This window comes from Eubalaena glacialis, chromosome X (assembly GCF_028564815.1).
Source record: "Eubalaena glacialis isolate mEubGla1 chromosome X, mEubGla1.1.hap2.+ XY, whole genome shotgun sequence".
In the NCBI taxonomy this organism is placed as follows: Eukaryota; Metazoa; Chordata; class Mammalia; order Artiodactyla; family Balaenidae; genus Eubalaena; species Eubalaena glacialis.
Window position 1 is genome coordinate 47,765,957 of NC_083736.1, and position 23,580 is coordinate 47,789,536.

General features: G+C 39.0%; 1 protein-coding gene across 6 annotated transcripts in view; it reads right to left on the reverse strand.

The window, feature by feature from the left end:
* Positions 1-23,580, reverse strand: part of HUWE1 (HECT, UBA and WWE domain containing E3 ubiquitin protein ligase 1) — a 140,432-nt gene that overhangs the window by 73,294 nt on the left and 43,558 nt on the right. For all 6 annotated transcript variants that reach the window (XM_061179100.1, XM_061179102.1, XM_061179101.1 and 3 more), the window contains 16 exons: positions 21,880-21,942; positions 19,961-20,038; positions 19,032-19,079; positions 18,883-18,951; positions 18,327-18,426; positions 16,926-17,026; positions 16,480-16,630; positions 16,214-16,341; positions 15,516-15,656; positions 15,196-15,301; positions 13,777-13,902; positions 13,151-13,252; positions 12,613-12,693; positions 2,085-2,191; positions 1,367-1,544; positions 417-508 (listed from right to left, as the gene is read on the reverse strand). In XM_061179100.1, coding sequence (XP_061035083.1) covers positions 417-508; positions 1,367-1,544; positions 2,085-2,191; positions 12,613-12,693; positions 13,151-13,252; positions 13,777-13,902; positions 15,196-15,301; positions 15,516-15,656; positions 16,214-16,341; positions 16,480-16,630; positions 16,926-17,026; positions 18,327-18,426; positions 18,883-18,951; positions 19,032-19,079; positions 19,961-20,038; positions 21,880-21,942 — 1,671 coding nt within the window. The remainder of the gene's footprint in view (positions 1-416; positions 509-1,366; positions 1,545-2,084; positions 2,192-12,612; positions 12,694-13,150; positions 13,253-13,776; positions 13,903-15,195; positions 15,302-15,515; positions 15,657-16,213; positions 16,342-16,479; positions 16,631-16,925; positions 17,027-18,326; positions 18,427-18,882; positions 18,952-19,031; positions 19,080-19,960; positions 20,039-21,879; positions 21,943-23,580) is intronic.

Consider the following 23,580-nt stretch of genomic DNA (forward strand, 5'->3'; position numbering starts at 1 on the left):
CTGTTAAGTGACTGACTGACTGATGTGACTCCATGTTCTAATTCACCAACCACCAGTAACTCATTTACCAGTTTCAACAATCCTAAGGGGCAACTGGCAGGGCCAGTAAATGTGGGAAAAAAAAACCCCAAACAAAAACCAAGCAACAAAGATTAGAAAGGGTAATATGCTTTTACAAACAGAAGCTAAGCCTTGGCAACTTCTTAGTATCCTGTATAAGAAAGCAATACTTCAGTGACTTTTTTTGGGGGGGGGTAAAGGACCAACCCAAGGACTTGGAGAAAATGAGGCAGACATAATCCTCTTATAGGCACAGTCTAAGAATCCAAATGACCTCCAGTAGGTCATGCCTTTTCCTAAAAACTCCCACTTCACTGCTCTCTCATGCCCATGGTCACAGCCGTATCACTTCCCACCTTGATGATCGCAGTCGTTGCATCTGTTTTGAGGGTTGGCTGATGTCTCATGAGCTCATCAACAGCACTCCCGAGGTTGGAGGCAGTATCCCCTTAAAGCCAAAAATGGAACTGTTAGAAAGACTGAAGAAAATAGAGCTTGGGCTATTTTTTTTTTTTTTTGGTGCCAATATAAGGAGGAAAGAAGAAACTGAGCTGGTTGTTGTGATTTTCTAATGCCATGCTTTCTCAAACGAATTCACACCAACCTCTGCAACCAAATCACTGGGGAGGAGGAAAGAAATTTATCAGTCTAGTAAACACATTTTAAGGTAACCATGTATGCTAAATTCTACCCTAGTAATCTCTACTGTCAAGGTCTGAACTAGTATTGTAGCGTGAAGAGAGAACGAGAAACGAAAGAACCATAAACCATTAACCCTGACTGCCCCGGTAAAGAATGGCAGTGGCTAAAATGCTACAGTGGTGACAAAGCACAAAGCACATTTTTGAAAACTGGATTCTTTCTGGAACCCTTCCTTCTTGCTACACCTCAATGATCTGGTCTCAAATACACTGAGAAGGAAATCTATTAATTTGTGACTATCTTAGGGACTTGGATATTAGAACAGAAGATTACCAGGATCTCCTGTTGCTGAAGACTAGATGGTGGACCTGAAAATCTACTGCTGGTTTTCTAATACCTATTTCTCACCAGCACTGTAACAGTACATTTAACAGTGAACTGTTGAGAAGCATGGAAATATTATAAGCAGAGGTTAAGGATGAAGTATTCTTTTCTCCCTGCAATAGACTATATGGTGGTAATTCCCATTAAGCTTAGCACACCTAGCCAGAGACATGAAGTGAGGTCAAGGAAGAGTTTCCTTGCCAATTGGTGGCTTGATAATCACCTAACTCTCGGCACAACAGCCAACCAATTATTTATTTTAAGGCAAATCCTTACTTACCTAGAGGATCAGAACTCCTCCTCCTCCGCATGGCTGGGAGGTAATCTGGAGACAGAAGAACTTTGAAGAGACGTTCAAAAGGCTGACACTGTACAAATGACTGAAGACCTCGGGCATTCAAGCAGAGTGCACTGAATACATTTGGGAGGGAGCCAAGGACTTCACGGGTAGCAGGAACCTAGAGAGAAAATAAAGTGAGCTTGAAGACATCTGGAAGAGTCCAGGTACAGAGTTAGGAAACTTTGGCCAGGTGTACTACACAGAGAGATCAAAGGGACCTTGATGACCAGGTCCCAATGGTTTCTTTCTTTTTTAAAAAACTTTTAATTTTACATTGGAGTATAGTTGATTAACAATGTTGTGATAGTTTGCAGGTGTACAGCAAAGTGATTCAGTTATACATATGCATGTATCTATTCTTTTTCAAATTCTTTTCCCATTTAGGTTGTTACAGAATATTGAGCAGAGTTCCCTGTGTTATACAGTAGGTCCTTATTGGTTATCCATTTTAAATACAGCAGTGTGTACATGTCAATCCCACACTCCCTAACTATCCCTTCCCCCCACCCTCCAAGTTTCAATACTACATATAGAAAACAAAAGATAGGATTTTCATGCCATAAGACTGCTTTTCAAGTGTGTGTGTGTATATGTCTGTATATTTTATGGAAAGGGGTATGCATGGAGCATTCTTTACAGATCAGCAGAAAGGTCTCACGTCTTTGATCAGCAGTGCATGCAGCATGACATCTGTCAATCCATTGTCCTGGAGTGAGGAGAGCAATGATGGTTCTTGAAATACAAACACAGTCACCACTTCAGTAGCTAAAAAAAAGATGAAAAATATAAGAAACTGAGAGATTCTTCACAGGTATTAAAAGCAAAACTTCAAAGGCTCAAACAAAACAAAATAACAAAAAAAAAAACAAACCCAGAGCTCAATGTACAACAATTTAATCCCGTGCATGTGCTTAGTAAAAGTTCTAATATTGCCCATCAGAGATTGATCACTATTAGGAATTTAGTGACTACTCTTCAAGATTTTTATGGGGCAATGTATAGGCATGACAGTTATAGTTAGTAATATTGTAATGAGCAGTGGAAATATGCTAAGAAAGTAGATTTCAGGTGCTCTCATCACACAAAAAAGGGAAACTATGTGAGGAGATAATGCTTGACTGTAGAAATCATTTCACTATGTGTAACAGATTATGTTGTACACCTTAAATATATAAAATTTAAGAAAAAATATATAAATAAAACCTGAAAATTTCAAGATTTTTATGAGCATATTTTGACAAGAATGAGGTTAACTTGTTTCTTCAATTGTAATATGCACCATATAATCTCCTTTATCTTTCCCATGTCACTACAACTCATTCAATTTGAATGGCTGCATACTGTTCTACTAAATACATGTACCACCATGTATATAAACCAGTCCATAATGGTGAGAATTGATAAACCTAAAAATATACCCTTTTTTGTCTGCTTAAGCAGGAAAAAAATGTAAGATGGCAGTGTGTGTTTGCTGGGTTAAAGTGAATGTAAACTTACTGATGAAAATGGACAAAACGTCTTCTAAAAAGCCCTTTCAGCAATTTAAAAATACCATCAGCAATGTTAAGAGTCCTTGGGTAGGGACTTCCCTGGTGGTGCAGTGGTTTAGAATCCTCCTGCCAATGCAGGGGACACGGGTTCGATCCCTGGTCCGGGAAGATCCCACATGCCGCGGAAAAAAAAAGAGTCCTTGCGTATTAATCTGACCAATTTTTTTTTTAACATCTTTATTGGAGTATAATTGCTTTACAATGGTGTGTTACTTTCTGCTTTATAACAAAGTGAATCAGTTATACATATACATATGTTCCCATATCTCTTCCATCTTGCCATCTCCCTCCCTCCCACCCTCCCTATCCCACCCCTCTAGGTGGTCACAAAGCACAGAGCTGATCTCTCTGTGCTATGTGGTTGCTTCCCACTAGCTAGCTATTTTACATTTGGTAGTGTATATATGTCCATGCCACTCTCTCACTTTATCACATCTTACCCTTCCCCCTCTCCATATCTTCACGTCCATTCTCTAGTAGGTCTGTGTCTTTATTCCCATCTTGCCACTAGGTTCTTCATGACCTTTTTTTTTTTTCCTTAGATTCCATATATATATGTGTTAGCATACTGTATTTGTTTTTCTCTTTCTGACTTACTTCACTCTGTATGACAGACTCTAACTCCATCCACCTCACTACAAATAACTCAATTTCGTTTCTTTTTATGGCTGAGTAATATTCCATTGTATATATGTGCCACATCTTCTTTATCCATTCATCCGATGATGGACACTTAGGTTGCTTCCATGTCCTGGCTATTGTAAATAGAGCTGCAATGAACATTTTGGTACATGACTCTTTTTGAATTATGGTTTTCTCAGGGTATATGCCCAGTAGTGAGATTGCTGGGTCGTATGGTAGTTCTATTTTTAGTTTTTTAAGGAACCTCCATACTGTTCTCCATAGTGGCTGTATCAATTTACATTCCCACCAACAGTGCAAGAGTGTTCCCTTTTCTCCACATCCTCTCCAGCATTTATTGACCAATTTTTGACAGTATACAGAATCGTGCCTTAAGACTACCATTAATGCAAATATGGCAAAAAGAATATGGAAAAAACTCTATGCAAGAGAAAACAGTACAGCATTAATGCATTCATTAAAAAGTAAACAAAAGAGAAACTAGAAAAAACAGAAGAAAGTAGAATTTAGTGAAACTGTAAGCAAAATGCACAAATAATTAAAACCAATAACCAGCCCTCTGAAAAAGCTTACAAACTTAAGGGAAATCTAATAAAGAGAGCAATATATATTAGCAATGAAAAAAAGAGATTTAACTGGATTCAGAACAAATAAAATTTTACAAACTGCATGTTAACAATGAAGTGCAATGCTTTTGTAAGAAAATGTCATAAAAATTGACTATCAAGAAATGATAGCAAAGCAGACTAGACCATTACAAGAATTTTTAAAAATACTACCAAGTAACAGAAAGGAACCAAGCCAACAATTTTAGACATGAGTGTTATTAAACCTTCTAGGAGCAATTAAAACAAGGCTTCCTGGGCTTCCCTGGTGGAGCAGTGGTTGAGAATCTGCCTGCCAATGCAGGGGACACGGGTTCGAGCCCTGGTCAGGGAGGATCCCACATGCCGCGGAGCAACTAGGCCTGTGAGCCACAACTACTGAGCCTGCGCGTCTGGAGCCTGTGCTCCGCAACAAGAGAGGCCGCGACAGTGAGAGGCCCGCGCACTGCGATGAAGAGTGGCCCCCGCTTGCCACAACTAGAGAAAGCCCTCGCACAGAAACGAAGACCCAACACAGCCAAAAATAAATAAATTAATTTAAAAAAAACAAGGCTTCCTAACTCATTTAATGAGATTTTAAAAAGTCTCATTTTAAAACCTGACAAGGAAGGCACATGCACATACAATAGCCATAAACCATGTATAAAACAAACTCATAATTGCTGATGCCTGAGATCTAAAAGAAACCAGAGGATTTTCAGTTCATGATGGTCAACAGAGCACTGCTCATCAAATGCTATTGAAATGGCAGATATATGATAATTACTGGGACCAACAGTTGTCAATGGCCTTTGGTATTTCTGATGAGCTATAAACTTATCGAAAATTTAAGTCCTTTTTTTGGGGTTTCTATTGGTGTATGATAGACCCTTCAATAGACTTCCATTCGTACAAATGTCTAAATTCTAAGGAGCTATTAAAATTGAGTATTCATGAACTAAAATTAGTGTTCTATTAGAGGTTACTAAGACATCAAGTCTGTTATTTTAAGGAGGTCTAACTATTTAATATAATGCTATGTCATAGTGCTACTGTGCAACGGGGACAGTTTAAGCCCTCTTTTAAAATTAATAGATGATTAAGAATTCGAATGAACACACAAAAACCAATTAGTTCCAGATGGAACCAAGCAACTAACTCCTAAAAGAAATAACTCTTAAAAAATTTATGATTAAAATCAAATTCTAGAAACCATTAGAAACCATTCTAGAAAACCCATAAAACAGCAATAATCTAAGACAAAGGGTCTCTTAAAAATAAGGTAATAGTTGGCGATCAAAAACATTTGTAAAGAATTAAAGATTTGATAATGCAATAGGCATCTTGAAAGATTATAAAGAAATTCTCTCAGAAAGTAAGTGACATGAGATCAATATGGTAGTCTAATTAGCTAAACAATAGGGTTTCCAGGAGAGAACATGTAAGTTAAAAGGAACCAAAGGAATTTCCCTGAAGCAGGAAAAAATATTTAGATTTTTAAAAGGGCCTAACCAAGTGCTATGAGGGAACACTGAAAATAAACAGAACTAAATACATCCTGGTAGGGCTTCCCTGGTGGCGCAGTGGTTAAGAATGGACAAAAAATGGACAAAATGTCTTCTAAAAAGCCCTTTCAGCAATTTAAAAATACCATCAGCAATGTTAAGAGTCCTTGGGTAGGGACTTCCCTGGTGGTGCAGTGGTTTAGAATCCGCCTGCCAATGCAGGGGACATGCATGGGCTGGATCCCTGGCCCGGGAAGACCCCACATGCCGCGGAGCAACTAAGCCCGTGTGCCAAAACTACTGAGCCCACGTACCACAACTACTGAAGCCCACGTACCACAACGAAGAGTAGCCCCCGCTCGCTGCAACTAGAGAAAGCCTGCACACAGCAATGAAGACCCAACACAGCCAAACCCCCCCGCCAAAAAACCCACAAAACACAAAAAAATAAGTAAATTTATAAAATAAATAAATACATCCTGGTAAAGTTTGTGAACTTCAAGGGTAAAGAGAAAATGAAGTTACCTACAAAGGAACAAGAACCAGTTTAACAACATGGTTATTTACAATATGTAACATAAGACAGTGGAGAAATGTCCACAAACTTCTTAAAGAAAAGGAAGTATAACACCCTAAAAATTACCCAAAGATGTACTCCAACAAAATTAAAAAATGCATCAAAGAGAGGGAAAGCCAAGGGTTACTAAAAAGAAAACAAAGAGAATGCTGAAAAAGAAGTGAAGTAAAGGCAAGCTAAAGGTCTTATTTTGTCCATTTTGGCAGAGGATAGAACAAGAAATTTTAAAAGTTTAGATGTTGATAAAACAATATAAGGATAACAATTACAAAAAAAAGGAGTAAGAAAATTAATTTAAGATTCAGAATATGAAAAAAGCACCAAGAATTTAGAGCCTCAGGCTTTTGTCCTGCAAATAATTTACCTAACCAAGTGACCTTGGTTTTCAAGACTGTTTAGGGTACTTGGAATAGGACATAAAAGCAGAGGGACATACCTTTGTTGAGTAGAAAATCCAGTAAAAAGGGGATTTCATTTATATTATGGATGGCAATCATACGTGATAGAGCCTGCTGGAGAGTTGCTGCTTTCCACCCCTTGACTGCGTCACTCTTGATAAAGGATGGGACTTAAGAGTCAGCTCAACTTGAGAGCTGACTGTAGTCATTTTGGCACTGGAGAACACACTTCAATAAAGGTATGCCCATTTTCCATATGTTTATAGATTCCTGGGTGGTAGCTAACGGCCTCACTGTTTATTTCTGGTCAATGGGCTCAAAGTAATTATCCCATTCAGGATCATGCCCTATGGGGCCTTCCACATTGGAGATATATTGCTGCTCAGACTTTGCATATTACAATTAAAGTTTCGTGTCTCAAACTCATGCTAAGGCCACCACAGAAGAAGTTCATTTTAATGCCACAGCTGACTAACTTGCTCACACTTTTTAAATAAGCTCAGATATTACTCCCTGTCCTTGGTTCAGTGGGTCCATGAGATGTCCAGTCACTGCAGTCCCCAGACCCTTAAGTATGGGCTAAATACCATGGCATCCCCATGACACTGGCCTTAGCCCAAACTATGGCCTCTCAATGTGATCTTTGTGTCCTGTCCTGTCATTGGCATTATGGCCAATGGAAATCCATACCAAGGAATGAACACCCCTTCTCTGACTGGCAAATTCATTTTGTTAAGCCAATGCCTCAATATGCTGGTGCAAATTGCTATGCCCTCAACAAAGATGGACTGTTAAGACAGGCCTGCTCTTGGTTTATCCTTCCTGCCATGCTACTGCTAACAATAGTATTATTATAGGCCTCACAAAACGTTAGTTCCCTTTGGGCTTCCTGGTAACACTGCCTCTGATGAGGGTACATATTTTACTGCTCATTCAGTCTGGACATGGGCTGTAAAAACAAGGCATCACTTGAGCTTCCAATCTGTCTTAATGTCGGCAGATAGCAGGCCTAACAGAGAAACATAATGGCCTACTCAAGGACGCTCTCTTAAATTTACAAAATGGACGATAGTCTCCTAAATGGGTCTCTCTTTTGCCCACTTTCTTATTCTGAACTCTTAACCTTTTAACTCATAGGGCATCCTAACGAAACACAATGAGGACCTCTCCATTCCCTTTTCTGGCCACAAAAGGGGACACTCCCCATATATGAATCTATGATACCAAAGAAAATCCCCCCTCACTTAAAGACCCCTTCCCTTTTTGATCATGGTGCAATCTATAGACTGGCACTTACAAGAGAGTGGATAATAGACTGGGATTCACTGGAAATTGAGGGCCCTCACACTCCCAAACAGACTATTCTGTATGCCATGAGAAAGGTCTCTGCCAAAGACCTTGCCCAATATATTGGGTTGGCGAAAAAGTTCGTTGTTTTTTTTCCGTTAAGATGGCTCTAGTAGCTTAGCTGTCTTTAACTTCACTCGAAACAATTTTGTTAGACTGTATTGTGACAGCTGTCCTATCAGCATGCATTAAAAAAAAACCTTATCAAAATTGGTGAATTTTTGTGTAGCCATTTTAATATTGAAGATGGGAGAAAAAAAAGCAATGTTTTCGGCATATTATGCTTTATTATTTCAAGAAAGGTAAAAACGCAACTGAAATGCAAAAAAAGATTTGTGCAGTTTATGGAGAAGGTGCCGTGACTGATTGAACGTGTCAAAAGTGGTTTGCAAAGTTTCATGCTGGAGATTTCTCGCTGGAGAATGCTCCATGGTCGGGTAGACCAGTTGAAGTTGATAGAGATCAAATCGTGACATTAATTGAGAACAATCAATGTTATACCACACAGGAGATAGCCAACACACTCAAAACATCCAAATCAAGCACTGACATTCATTTGCACCAGTTTGGTTATGTGAATCGCTTTGGTGTTTGGGTTCCACATAAGTTAAGCGAAAAAAACAATTCTTGACTGTATTTCTGCATGCGATTCTGTACTTAAACTAACAAAAATGTTCCGTTTTTAAACAAATTGTGACGGGCGATGAAAGTGGACATTGTACAATAATGTGGAACGGAAGAGATAGTGGGGTAAGCGAAATGAACCACCACCAACCACACCAAAGACCGGTCTTCACCCAAAGAAGGTGATGCTGTGTATATGGTGGGATTGGAAGGGAGTCTTCTATTATGAGCTCCTTCCGGAAAACCAAACGATTGATTCCAACAAGTACTGCTCTCAATTACACCAACTGAAAGCAGCACTCGACGAAAAGCGTCTGGAATTAGTCAACAGAAAACGCATAATCTTCCATCAGGATAATGCAAGACTGCATGTTTCTTTGATGATCAGGCAAAAATTGTTACAGCTTGGCTGGTTCTGATTCATCCGCCGTATTCACCAGATATTGCACCTTCGGATTTATTTCGGTCTTTACAAAATTCTGTTAATGGAAAATTTCAGTTCTCTGGAAGACTGTAAAAGGTACCTGGAACAGTTCTTTGCTCAAAAAGATAAAATGTTTTGGGAAGATGGAATTATGAAGTTGCCTGAAAAATGGCAGAAGGTAGTGGAACAAAAGGGTGAATACGCTGTTCAAAAAAGTTCCTGGTGAAAATGAAAAATGCGTCTTTTATTTTTACTTAAAAACTGAAGTAACTTTCTGGCTAACCCAATAGTTTTAAAGGTTCGCTAACTGGAGATCCCTCTTTGCAGGAAATGGAGGTCTTGGTGCCTGGCTTGCCCCACGTCTACAACTTTATGGTTCTTCCAAAGAGGAAAGGAAGATCTTAAATTAGTTCCCAGTACCAACACTCTTAAATAGGATGCTAGCTCTGAATCCATGCTATTACGGAGATACTGACTGAGAAACCACTACATAATCTGGGATAACAATGCCCGTGGCCCCTATAATATATAGGCACCTCTAGCATGCCAAGGCCCGGAGACCACAGGTTTGAAAATATTATGCAACATTCTAGCATAATATTATGCCAGACTCTGGTTGGCCTGGCAATGCTTCATTTGGCTGGCTTGGGTCTTGGATTCTACCACTCCAGCTCAATGCCAAAGTCCTTGGGCCCTTTCTTGTCTATGCTGTGACTTCACTTGTTTGGGGTATTCAATCAGTCCACAGTTTTCCTGTAAGAAATTACGTTATAACTCCTGGGGACAAAGGAATACTGATATTCAGTCACTTCTCTAAGTACTTCTCCAACGTATAAAACTTTCCATCAAAGTTTTGGGGCTAGGCCAGGACTCCCATCAACCCAGCATCCTAGATAACTTAGACATTCAGCATAATTGATAGTCCTAGCCTCGATGCTGACACCCTCAAATGTTAACTGCTCCCATATCTGCTGCTATATCACTCATCACAACTCCATGGCCCCATGAGCTGATTTCCCCTCATCGGACAGTCTCATACTTCACTCTCCATTATTCCCCTATCACTACCCCACATTTCCTTCTTCCTCAACTTGATGGACAATATTTTTTGTAATAGTAACAGAGAATGTCACCTGAGCACTAAATCTCCAGCAATGTTACCAGGTGCCCCAGGAGAGGCAACCACTTATACAAATAACTCTTGCTGCTCTGGAGGTCTTCAATATTCATACTGACTACCTGTCACTCTCTCCAGTTAAGCAGTCCACAATAACCGTGTTTGTACTAGTGTCAGCTAGGCTAGGAACAGAGCATATGCAGACTTGAACAGATTAAAATGTGGCAAGGCTAAGACAGGAGGTGAGAGAGAAGAAAAGGCAGTTGAGGAAGTTAAAGGGGACACAACTGGGTATAAAAGTGGGGTAGAAGAGCCAGAGGTAGGATATGAGAGGAGTCAGAATCTTTATTTGGTGGGTTTTAGCATGGAATTGTTGCAACAGGACACCACAACCTCACCAGGTGCTTCCTCACTGACTTCCCCTTCATGCCCTCCCCCTAGGCTCCCCTATCAACTGGCTACAAAAGGGAGCACTGGGACATCTTTTTACCTATTATATTGGGCCTCATCACCAGCTTTGGTGTAATAGGCACAAGGTGTTTAGGTGTTTTCAATTCTGTAACAGATTCATCTCATAGAGGCTACCCAGATAATGGCATAACTCCTGGCCGACCACATAAACCAAACAACTCAGGTCTTAGAAGCCCTTAATGAGGGACAAAGCAATCTACTTGCTATGACAATTGATAATACATTACGTTAAACTACCTACTGGTATTTTGAAGTGGAGCTTGTGCCTTAAAGGGGACCTCCTGTTGCATGTGGGTTAATAATATAGGAAACATATCCAGAATAGTTCAACAAATAAAATAACAAACCAAAACAGCCAATTATATTACTAAAATACTCCAAGAGATTCTCAGACCCCCATTAATTTCTTTTCCTGGCCATCTCCTTCTGCCTGGGGTGAAAGGCTCTACACTATTATTTATGGAGCTAAAATAACTGCTGGACTAATTACTTTGGGTTGGCTTTGCAGATCTGGTCCCTTTCAAGTACAAGTTTATTTACAGGGAACCTGGGAGGTTGTTATGCTAATTCAAATGCCAGGGATGAATCAAGACTTTAAAGAAGGAATTTTGACCTACACTGACGTTTGCTTTTATGCTCTAAGTCTCATTTACTGCTTCCTTCATCATCCTGAGAGGGCTCACCTGCTCCCCACCCCAACCCACAAGCACATGTATCCTCTTGCTGCCTTTTAAACTTCCCCTTTATAAATAAAGGCCTGTGCACTTGCTTTTCTCTGTCCTGGGGCTTTCTCCCAAAGAGAGCCATCCCTCCCTGTCCCTTGACCTGGGACTTCTCCAACTGTGTAACAAATCCTTTTTTGATCATACCAAAGGACTACTGTCAGGAGTTTTTCCACCTGAAACTAACCTTGGGAGGGAGCCTCTCCATGTCAAAATGGAGTTGCTGTAACACAAGGGAACACTTCCTCAACCTGATCAAGAGGAACAAAACATTCAACACAAAATCTTCTGCTAGCCTCAAACTTTTTTTTTTTTTGGCTAACCTCAAACTTAATGGTGAAATACTGACTGAATGCTTTCCCCTCTGAGTTCAGGAACAAAAAATAAAATAAAATAAAAAGCATTTAGCAGAGTCACAGGATACAAAGGTAATATACAAAAAAAACCCTAAATTGCTTCCGCAAGGCAGTTAAGCATCTGAGTCTGTAGTAGCCAAAACCTCTCCCTCCAGACACCCGAAGTATTAAAATATGTGTGCTACTGGTACAAGGAGGCTTTCTCTATTTCTACACCTCCCACTAAATTCCTTTACAGTTTTAAGGAGAATTCTAGAAGCATATATATCTCGTGTATTGTCCTGAATATGTATGGCACTCAATAAATGCCAGTTAATAAATATGAGGTTTTAACAAAAGCAATACTCAAAGTAGTGGTGATGTCAAAATGCAAGGACATTTTCTATAAGTAACTACAAAGTACCCACAAGTTCCAAAACAATTTTCTCCAGTAAGAAACAATTTTCTATACTACAGCTTACAGGTCTGACATTCAATTCTGAGAATGGAAACCATTCTGATTGGGCTTTTTAGACCAAGGTTAGGGACTAACCATTGAATGAAGACATGTTTCCTATCACACCTGCAATGTAAGTATAGCACAAAAATCCAAGTGTATAATAATACTATTGATTACAAATGATTCACAATACACTGCAAAAAAGAGTTCTGTAGTGTAGTAGTTATCACATTTGCCTGACACAATACACTGCAAATGGATATTTATTTGAAACTGGACTCTGACCTTTCTCTATTTCATCACCAACTAGAAAGACACATAATCACACAGTGGACAAATGTGGATAGTAAAATTCTACAAGGATATAAAACACACAGAGAACACTGCTAGGTTATTCCAGCTTGGTGTGAACAAATTCAACTCCACTTACCTAGGAGAAAAAGTGATGGGCCATAATATTCTGCATTGCTGATGATGTGTTTCAGGGAGGTAGGCAGAGAACCATCCATCACTAAGAGAAAAGCAAACATCAAAAAGAATATGATCAGTCCAGTAGTAGTTTGATGGGTGGGGATGATGGATCAATATATTACATATACCGCACGGTGGCAAAGTCTATGTTGATTCCAATTTAATGGCCTCCACTTGTCTCCTAAAATTCTATTATTTATTCCTTGTCCATGCAATAACCTTTTAACAGTAGGTCAAAGAATAAAAGAATACAGACACTGAGAGACAGAGTGGGGTAGCAGGCTGGAAGTGAACACAGATTCAAAAGCTGGAAAAGGAAAAAAAAATAGGTGAATCATTATTAAAATAGTTGAACGAACAATCCTTAGGTCTAGGAAAAGTGACACTAAAGGACTAAAAGCTATTCAAAATGGCATGGCCTTTTCCTAAAAAGTATGAAAAGGACCAATTTTTGAGAGAGTCAAACACCCCTCCAGAAAGTATCTAGAATCAAATACCATGTCGTATGCCATCCGAGAAAGCAGGGTCTTGAATGGCCTTCTTGAGGAAATTCAACATGGATTTCAGAAGTGCGGCTCGTTGTGGAATACACTGGACTCCTGGCAAGGGAGAAAGAGGATTATACTGGTTCACCATTATGTACAATGAGCAGGTACATAAAGCAAATTTTTAGGAGATCCACATGCACTATAGCAACACTAGCAGACATTCGAAGTGAAATCTCTGGATGTTGGGAAGAACATTTACCTAAGCTTTAAAACTGGAAAAAATAAATCACCAAGGACTACACAAAACCTATACTAAAATTAAAAGTCTAAAGTAAAAAAGAAAAATTACAAAGTAAAAAGATTAACTCTGATCCTCAGTTACTATTTTGAATATTATCTGCCCTCAAACATGGATGTTTTCATAAAATAATCAATGTGTGAATAGTTGGAAAATTATAAAATGCTATGAAATAAATGTTAATACGAGAAAATGAATACCAGAATGGCAAAGTAACAGTCACAGTCATAAGAAGCAAACCTCCAAATGTACTGCTTAAGCTCCCCCAAAGCACCTTGCTTCACTAGTTTAGTAATTCAATCACTGTTATCGGCTGTGTCTCTCTATGTCTACATACCAGGACGAGGGCCAGGGCCAGAGGAGATGCTAGTGCTGCTGGAACTTGATGCCCTTAATTCAACATCCAGACGGTGCTCCACAGAGATGGATGAGCCGGGACTACTTTCCATAGTCACATCTGCAACTAAAGTAAAAGTTATGATAGTCACATCTGCAACTAAAGTAAAAGTTATGATAAAGAAATTAGTTAGAATAAAAGGCACCACCAAAGAGAAGGTTATTTGAGAACAATTTTTTTCCGTAAGGTGAGATGAATGATATCAAAATGGAGGATTACAATATTGAAACCCAAAATGAAAATACAGTTGGCCTTTGAACAACACAAACGTTGGGGCCCCAACCCTCCATATAGTCAAAAATCTGCATATAACTTTACAGTCAGCCCTACAAATCCGAGGTTCCACATCTGTGGATTCAACCAACTGTGGGTTTTTCTTCTAATCTTTTTTATACATATACAAACATACATACATGTGCCTACTTATACACAGGAAACACAAAATCATGGTTTTGTAACCTGCTTTTCAGTGAATATACAATTTTCTCTACGAGTATATCATAATCACCAGGATTAGTTTTTAAAAATGTAGATTTCCTGGTCTTACTTACTAAATCAAGCATTGCACTAAATCTTTATTTTAGCAAGCACTTTAATTTATTCTTATGCTTACCAAAGTTTGACAAACACTGATTTATAGTGAACAGTGAGTCTTTAAATTGTCTTCTACACCACCACATTTAGGATATGTCACATTTTAATCAACACTCAGGACCACATGACCACACCCATTACCTCAAATGCCAAGTCACCCACTGTAGACTAGAGATAGAAATTGGGTAAAGGGGCTTCTAGGGGCAGCAATGCACACAGTTACTTGTGTTCGGGAAAAAAAGGAATGAAAACTTAGGGATATTTAGTGTAAAGAATGAAAGCATTATAAAAATTCTAATACCTTTATTATTAGCATGATAACAGATATATGTAATGACATCCTGGGTCAAGATAAGATTAAATTCTAAGAAAGCTGTTTTGTGGAAGTTTTTTTATTTTTGGTACTATTAAGAGCTATGAACTGGGGGAAGTTTTAAAAATGGACTCACCTGATGCACCCCAAGATTAAGAATACCTGGTCTTCTATCTTTCAGATTTTATGATTTAAAACTTATTCCCTACCCAACAACTTTTTCACCTCTCCCTTTCCTTCTCAAAATGGCCAGGTAGTTTCACAGGGTCCCATTTTAGTGTCTACATTCTCCTTATCTTTCCCTAACACATATTTAAACACTTACGATATACATATCAGGCACTACTGGAGATTACAGCAGTGAACAAAACAGTATCCTGATCTCACGGAGCTTACACTTTATTGGGAAAAAAGAAGATAATGAACCAATACTTATAGTAACTGTTAATTACCATCCATATCAGTTTCCATTTCTTCTCCTTCTTGTGTAGTACTGGGTCTCTGGATCTTTGGCTTGATCACAAAAGGACATTCTTTTCGGCACAAATCTACTTCATGCTATGATCAAGGGGAAAACAGTAAGATAATCCTACATAAATAACAGAGATTAAAAACAATTATAACAAAAGAATATCACAGGCAGATTACAGAACTGGTTTCTAAAAACAAAAGAGGGATAAAATGGCTCTTTAGGGTTATAAGGATAGTTCCTAGGCTCAGCTCTCACTACATACAAGTATATGCAAAGTGCTCCAAAGTGCTCCTTGTATACCTCAAGTCTATAAATGAAGATAGAAAGTCCACTATGGGATTGAAAAGCTGCCATGTCCAGATTGGTGATGAGGTCAACCACTCTGACAGCTCTGGTGACAAATGTTATCTGGTCCTGTTCATCACCAAGAAACTTTATGACCTATTAGGGAGAGAAAAAGGTAAAACCAATCAAATGAAAAGACACAAAGCTGTAAATAATGTGCTCTTCTGGAAACATGCAGTCTAGGGTTTCAGGGAGGCAGTATGGTATAGGAGGAAAAAAATATATGTTTGATTTTTGGTGCTTGCCAAATGATAGCTCTATCACTTCTGAGACTCAACCTCCTGAGGTAATAGGGACATAAATTACCTTTCAGGATTAAATAAAATATTCAGGGAGAAAAGAGCTGGTGCCCAGTGCCCAGCACATGGCAAAGCCTATCATGCCTAAGGTCATGATAAGATGTGGCAATATCTTAATTAGTACCCAGGGCCTCCTATCACATCATGCTGGACTATGAGCAATTCTTAATAATGGAAATAGCTGCTCTTAAAAGTTGTTAATGAGATAACTAGAAGGCCAAACTTGAGAAATTAAGTATAACATTTTCTGGGTAAGCTTTCTTATGCTAACTGTTCTCACTGTAAATCATTCACAACTCTGTAACCTCTTAGTTGATTTCCCCACAAATGTATTTTTTAAAACAAGTAGAGCACCTTCAATAAGGCTTCCATCATTCCACAGGAGACCAAGGCTTCGCCACCAGCATCGTAGCTGGCCAGATGATATAAAAAAGAGAAGAGAGCAGTGGCAAACTGGTGAGGGTACGGATCCATGGAAGGATCTACAAGGGAAGTGGAGAGAGGGAGAGAAAGAGCAAGCTCAGAATTTGGTGTTAAGTTGGCAGGATGTTAAACAAAGGCAGACAAAGCAAAGGGTAGGGTTCCTCTTGGTGGCTAGGACAATAACCACCAAAACTTACCAATCATGGCCTGGATACAGTTCCGCACAAGTACAGGCAAAAATCCATGGTAGGAGGCAGTTCCAGTACAGTCAATAATACTGCTGAGTTTGGGAGTTCTCTCCAAGTGGACAATTGATGTTAATGTTCGTAAAGAAGCAGCTTTAATCTCCTTTGAAAACAGAAAGTAAACATGGGATGTGTTAAATAAGAAGTAGATGACTGAACCAAGTTGCTAATACCCACTCTAAAATTTAAGTCATTCTACTGGTAATTGCTTGGAGTAGATGGAGGTCTGTTGAGAATAACATTGAAAATCCTGCATTTGTTAAATTTGCAGCAAAATATCCAAAGAGGAAAGGGCTAAGCTTCCCTCTTGGGGTTCATTTTAACCTCTGGGAAAAACCAAAAATCAGGTAAGTACATACGAGCCTGATATACACAGGAAAATATTAGTAAATACTTACCATAAGCTGCTTATCTGTTATCTGAAGGACATCTACCAACTCTTCTATCAACCCATTATACAAGATACTGTTTGCGGACTCCTGCAAGGCATTGGAATACACTGCAAAAGGAGAAATAAACACTTTAGGCAAGAAGGCAGTGGTCAAGCCACTGCCCAATGACAAACCTTTTGGCACCTACTGGTTCTGGGGAAGGACTCCCTTCCCACCAGTACTGGAGGGCAGAATCACTGAATTCTAGAGGATTGGATCAAATATAGTGATAAGCTCTAAATACCCACCAAACTGACAGATTCTCCTATTAATGATATTGTCTTGGGCAAAGGTTTTCAGGAATCAAAAGAGAATGAAGAATTAATATTCTATAACATCACTACTTGATAACTCTATTACACCCTGGACTTCCATTTTAGTCTCTTCATGTGTTTCTGTTTTACACTGGAAACACTTATACAAACTGTAAAGAACAGAATTTATGGACTATTGCAGACTAAATCAGAAACTTGTATGACACTGTAGTAAAACTTGAGAGAATGCATGTAATCCACTTCCAATAAATCCCACACAAAGGTAATACTGAACACAGTCTCCTGAAGTGCAAACTAATGGGATTTGAGCACATTCAGTTTTCAACAAACATTTCCTGGGTACCCACTAACATACCAGAAGTTATGCTAGGTATGTTATGCTAGGTATGAATATAAATAGAATAGTAGGAATTTCATTTCAAGGAACTCATAGTTTTAAAGAGTAGAAAAACAAGTGATTACATAATGAAGGATGGTAATATTAACAGGAGCTACCATTTTATACCTTCTATGTGCCTGGCCTGTACTAGGTACTTTACACGTTTTCATTTAATCCTCAGATCAGCTTATAAAATACTTATTAAATGAGGAAACTGAGGCCAAAAGGATAAACAGGTGCCTAATAAACTGAAGTCAGGGCGAAAGCCCAGGACTGATTTCAAAACCAGTGTGCTTTCCACTATACCACCCTACAGTTAAAAGTAAAATGCACAGTACTGACTATTTAATGAATTTCAAAATTATACTCCCAAAGAAGAGGAAGATGAAATGGCAAGAGGAAAAATAGTGCCCAGAGGAAGACGAATATCTGAACACTCATAAAAAAAAAAAAAACAAAACAAAAAACCCCCACCCAAATAAAGACTAAACCTATGTGATATATGTCAATCATATCCTCTTTCTGATCCAACATTAAAGAGCCCAAGGATGATGAATACAGTGAACACTAGGAATGCTGGCAATTTTACAATTTAACTTGCCACCTAGGTAACTACAATAAGCCCCACAGCAACAAAGACAGATGAAGTTCAAAGGAAATCAAGTCTAAACTGCCTAACCAGGGCCTGTTAATTATAGGGTGTTATTCTCTTACCTAATATAGATATTGCATGCAGCCTGGCCTGAACAGCTTGCAATCGCTTCCTGTGATTAGAAAAGCCATGGGCCAGCCGTATGTGTGTAAATAACAGCATCTGTAGAGACATAAGACCTAAATTAGGAAACCAATGGAAAAGGTGACTATACTTTCTGAGGGAGGGCTAAATCTTACTCACTGGGCTACTTGACATTTGGCAAGAGTTCTGATTGTTATTAATCAAATCAAATATTTGATCACCATTACAATGAGCGGAAAAAAATAACACAACTAAACGTTTTCTTCTTTGGTATCCAAAGTGTTGAGCTACCACCACTTATTAGATATTCATGGTGAATAAGGCTGCTTCTGTTTTCCTCAAAGTCTCACCAGGACCTAGGAAGTCAGTAAGTGTTGGCCTCATAAAAGATGAGGAAACTAAGGCCCACGGAGGCTAATTTGCCCACTGTCTGACTCCATTCTTTCTGCTATGCTATATCCCAGCCCCAGCACATATCACTGATCTATATGGATAACAACCACACCCTTTAGATATTTTTAAGACATATCATACCTGCTTATCCTTAGGAATGCTGTACATTTTGGTAAGAGATTCCATGATTTCAGAAGGGCTTTCTGAAATCTACATTAGAAAAAAAACTGTTAGGAACAAAAAGTGAACCAAATGTTAAGAACTAACCCAGAGTCAAAGATTCCTCTTACCTTGTCAAGTTGCTCTATGTGAATATAATGTAGTGTGTTACTAGATGTCTGAAATTAAAAAGATAGGAGAGTTGTTAGGAGTCACTGTATACCTTAGCTTCCCCCTGCCATAGGACTGCAAGAGCTATCTGAAAAACAAGCTGTCACCCCCTAGGTTGAAGCCTCAACTGAATGCTCTCAAAAATCAAAATATTCTTTAGAATCCCCCCAAATGTTCATTTTATATATTTTCAGCAAAGCTTCTTTGAAACCAGTAGATTAAATATATAATGCACATAGCCAGATACATTTCATGTTCTTCCTTATCCCTTTTTAACCTGTATTGACTTAATACCTACAGCCTCTGTATTCACAGCAGAGTGAATCCATGAAAACGGTTTCTTTCTAAATATGCATTAGAGCTGTTCTCAAGGCACCAATAATCTAGAAAGATTATTTATTATTATTATATATTGTAAGTAGAAAGGAAAAAAAAAAGATCTTGTTCACTAGGCCACTTCTAAGCCAAAGTGAATTTTGGTATCTCCTCAAAGAATATGCAATGTCCAGATAATTGAAGCAGGACCTTGTAAGCAATACATAGACTTCTTGCAGGCTGGCTTAAGTAGAGAAAGTTCAGCCGATCACTACCTAGACTATTATACTAAACGGTGGAATTCTCAACTGAGACTGAGAAAAATACACCAGTCCTAACAGTGCCACATAAACAGAGTCCTGTCTTTTGGCAGTTCCAACATAAGTAAGATTCAAACCTATCAGAGCTAGGCAAACAATGAACACTTATTCCTGAGAAGCTGCTGGATATATTTAGCTTGGAAGGGCAGCAACGTAGCTCAACATCATTCCCTCTTTTTATTGAGGAGTCCTAGAAAAGTTGACCCCAGCTACAGATTACTGACTTTATTAGAACAAGTGTGAATGAGACTCACCCGTCTCTCGATTTTGACCTCGGCCCCAGGGTCTGCATAGAATTCAAAGTGTAGTGTAGTTGCACTGGGTGGGTATTTCTGTGTATAAAACACATGAAAAGAATGAGATACCATCTTCTCTTAAATCTTCACTCGGACTTAGCCACTTGTCCAACTCAGTGTGACAGCAGAATGAGCAGTGTCGTCAGCAGCTACAGTGCCTTCACTCCTTGTTTTAGCAGAGCTCAGATGTCTTGTAACAACACAGAATCAGGAGGGTGGAGCCCAGAGCTCCAAAAGCTTTCATATTCCTTACTGATAACTCAAGTTATCAGTTGCTCTTTCTTTCAAGAGATCAATTTTGACTGCAGCTATTCTCAAGAGGAAAAAGAGAGGCAAGTCTGCCCCCAATAATTAATAAGAATCCAAGGATGAAGGACAAATACAAGGGTCTAGGTACCAGTTCGAGAATGGAAAAGAACACTCTTATGGAAATCTCAGTGAATATAATCGCCTTTTGAAATATTTTATTCAAACTATGCCTCATGGGCCTACCTTCATAATTCTTTAAATACTCCTTTCCATACCATCCTACATCATTTCTCATGATATCCAACTGCTTTTCTGCACAGGTAGATACCAAGTCAATATAAACCAGACCCTGACAACAAATCCTATTTAACTCTAGAAAAGCAACATGAAAAACAAAGTAAGACTGCAAGAGCATGCCCATTAAAGTGTATCTTTGAAAGAAACCGGTAGCAGTGGTTGCCTCTGGGGATGGAGAATTATTGTATACCCCTTTATACTCTTAGAATTTTTTAACATGTATATGTATTACTTCCTTTCAAAGTACACAAAGTTTTCAAAGTCCTATGACATGCCAAATATCAATAAATAAAAGAATGCATTTCTTAATATAGGCTGAGATCAAGATGGGTAACAGACATCACGCAAGCCTAGTAGAGTATATCATACTGTTTTGCTCAAGTGGCCAAGAACAAGCTTGATATACATAAGGAGTCTCAGAATTAATCAACTAAACTTTAAGATGAAAAATAATTTTCTCAGAATTAGAATTCCAAACTGAATACCCTTTAAGATTTATATAGCTTTGATTATTAAAACAGACAAAATTCACCTCTCATATTACCCAATATCCACTCATATAATGCACACTAAAGAAAGTATACCAGCTAAGGTGGGAAAGTAATTTGTTCTATTTGTAGTTTTCTGTGACCAGAAAAAGAACCATTCTCCTAGGGGTAAAAAGGCTTGTTAAGATAAATACACTAAATTTCACTGCAGCCATTTGTCCTATACATGACAAATTGACAAAAGAAGCAGTACATCTGTTGGAAAATACAGCTGCTTCTTGGCACGGAATTGTATCATAATAATCCAGTTGTGCTTTGTGGTTCTATAGCAACGTATCAAAGCAGAGGGGAGGATGGCCTGAGTTCATAGTCTAAACATGGGTTAAAGGTATGAGCAGGACAGGCATGAGGGGTAAACATGGAAAGCACACAGAACACTACAAGTTCTCAATAACCAAAATGGCAGAACTGTTCTCCAAGCAGCCATTCTTAAATCATGCCAGACTGCCCAGAGTTCTGATAGTTCCAGTGAAAAAGTGCAAGGAAGTGTACTTTCTGGGATTTTTCATCACTTTCAAACTGACTCACCAAACGCAGTTTCTTACTCAAGAGATGGGTATGATCATATACTTTGTTTCTGAGATTCTTCATTTACCACCAGTACATTGAGAGCCCAAGCATTTCTACAAAAGGTATGCTATATCTCAATTGATCTCAGGTTCCTCAAAAGTCCTGATGTGAAGTGGCAACTTTAGATACCATATATTCATTGTAAAGTAAGGCTCAAAAAGAGATCACGCACAGCTCTGTCAAAAGACACCCATATCCCAAAGAGTTACTTACCATCATATGCAAGTCTCTGCAACATTCTGCAAGTCCAAAGCCATTCTCCTTTCCACCCCAGCTCTTGGAAAAAGAGAAAAGACAGTGTTAAAACAGTGCCTAAGGTAGCTTTGTGTATAAAATATTTATGAGTATGTGGCTGCCTGGAACACAGTGTTGAGAAGACATCCAATGTTAAAGTCAAACAAAAAGAGGGAGCAAAGAGAAGCAAGAACTTCAGTAAGACTCAAGGCAAGATGGTCTGCCTAAAGGTGATTTCTCCAATGAGATCAATTTCATTATTCTGTGAGGATGCTACTGAGAAGAACATAAACAGCTCCTGCAAGCAAATGTATTTTATATGCCTGCAGTCAGGCTTGCTGAAAGGTCAGTCTTGATCCATTGGGTCTTCAGTACTGTACCGTGCTTTCCAGGCTGAGCCTGCTCACCTCTCACATAGGGTGGAATCACATGCTCTCCAGTTTCTTACTTTTTGACATGAGCCAAAGTGCAAAGTAGACGATTCTGCATTGCTTACTACTACTGTACTCTGCCACCACAAAGTCTAAAAAACTCATCAACAAGTACTAGCCCCTACGGTAATAGGGGAGAATGGCTCAACTGTACACTACTATTGACTTCCAAATCCAAAACCCCAGCCATACAATCTTGCTTAAAAACTAGCCTGCATTTTCAACAGCGTTTGAGATATCCATCATTTTTGTCTAATTCTGAACTCTCCCAGGGGTGGGGTGGGCACTTGCTGAAAACATTCAAGAGTAAGTGCATTAGTCCCGTGGGACAGGCATACAATTGGGGTAAATAACAGACAAACTGAAAAGCTTGGGAAGAAAGGCTGGGGCGTGCAATGCTTTGGGGAATAAGGGCTTTGAAAAGCCCTTTCCACACACTCCTGGGAATCTAGAAGGCCACATGTATGCCCAAGGTTGGGCACATTCTCAGAAAAGACCTGAGAAAGCACTAAGTTCCCACATCTCTGGCTGACATCAGGCTCTATGCAAGCCAGAAGTGAAGGCTAAGTGAGAGTTGTAAACTTCCTGGCTGAATACCGAAGACAGTGAGTATTCACACTGAAGATACCAACATACACACAGACCCCACCGGCAAAGACAGAGATATTTTGGTTCCAGGAGTTTAAAGCAAATCACTAGCTGACCACTAAGCTAATAGAACAGAGACTTCAATGACCACACAAAACAAAGAATTACGAAGTCAGTTCAGAAAAGTCTAAACAAACGACGACAAATCATAACAACAAACCCTGGGGAGGGGCGAGAATCTGGTTTCCAGAGTTGCCACATATAATATCCAAAATGTCCATTATAGCAACATAAGGAGTGATGCCAGCAAGATGGCCAAATAAGATGTCTCTCACTGCACCCCCCACCCCTGCAATAATTTGGCATCCATTCATGGAGAAAAGTGCCTTTATGGGAGCTGTGGAAACCAGCCTCATATGCAAAGGGACCTGGGAGGAGGCATACAGACCTCAGTCCCAGCTGTGGACCCTGCAGTGGCCTGTGAACCAGCTGTAGCCACTCTCAGCAGCTGTTTGAGAGCCCGAGGAGAACACTGTCTTAAACAATCATCCATGGATGATAAAGGTTAAAGGACAAAAGTTTAAAAAAAAAAAGTGCTAAAATAATTTGTTAATGAATACACAATATAAAAAGAGGTAAACTGTGACATCAAAAACATAAA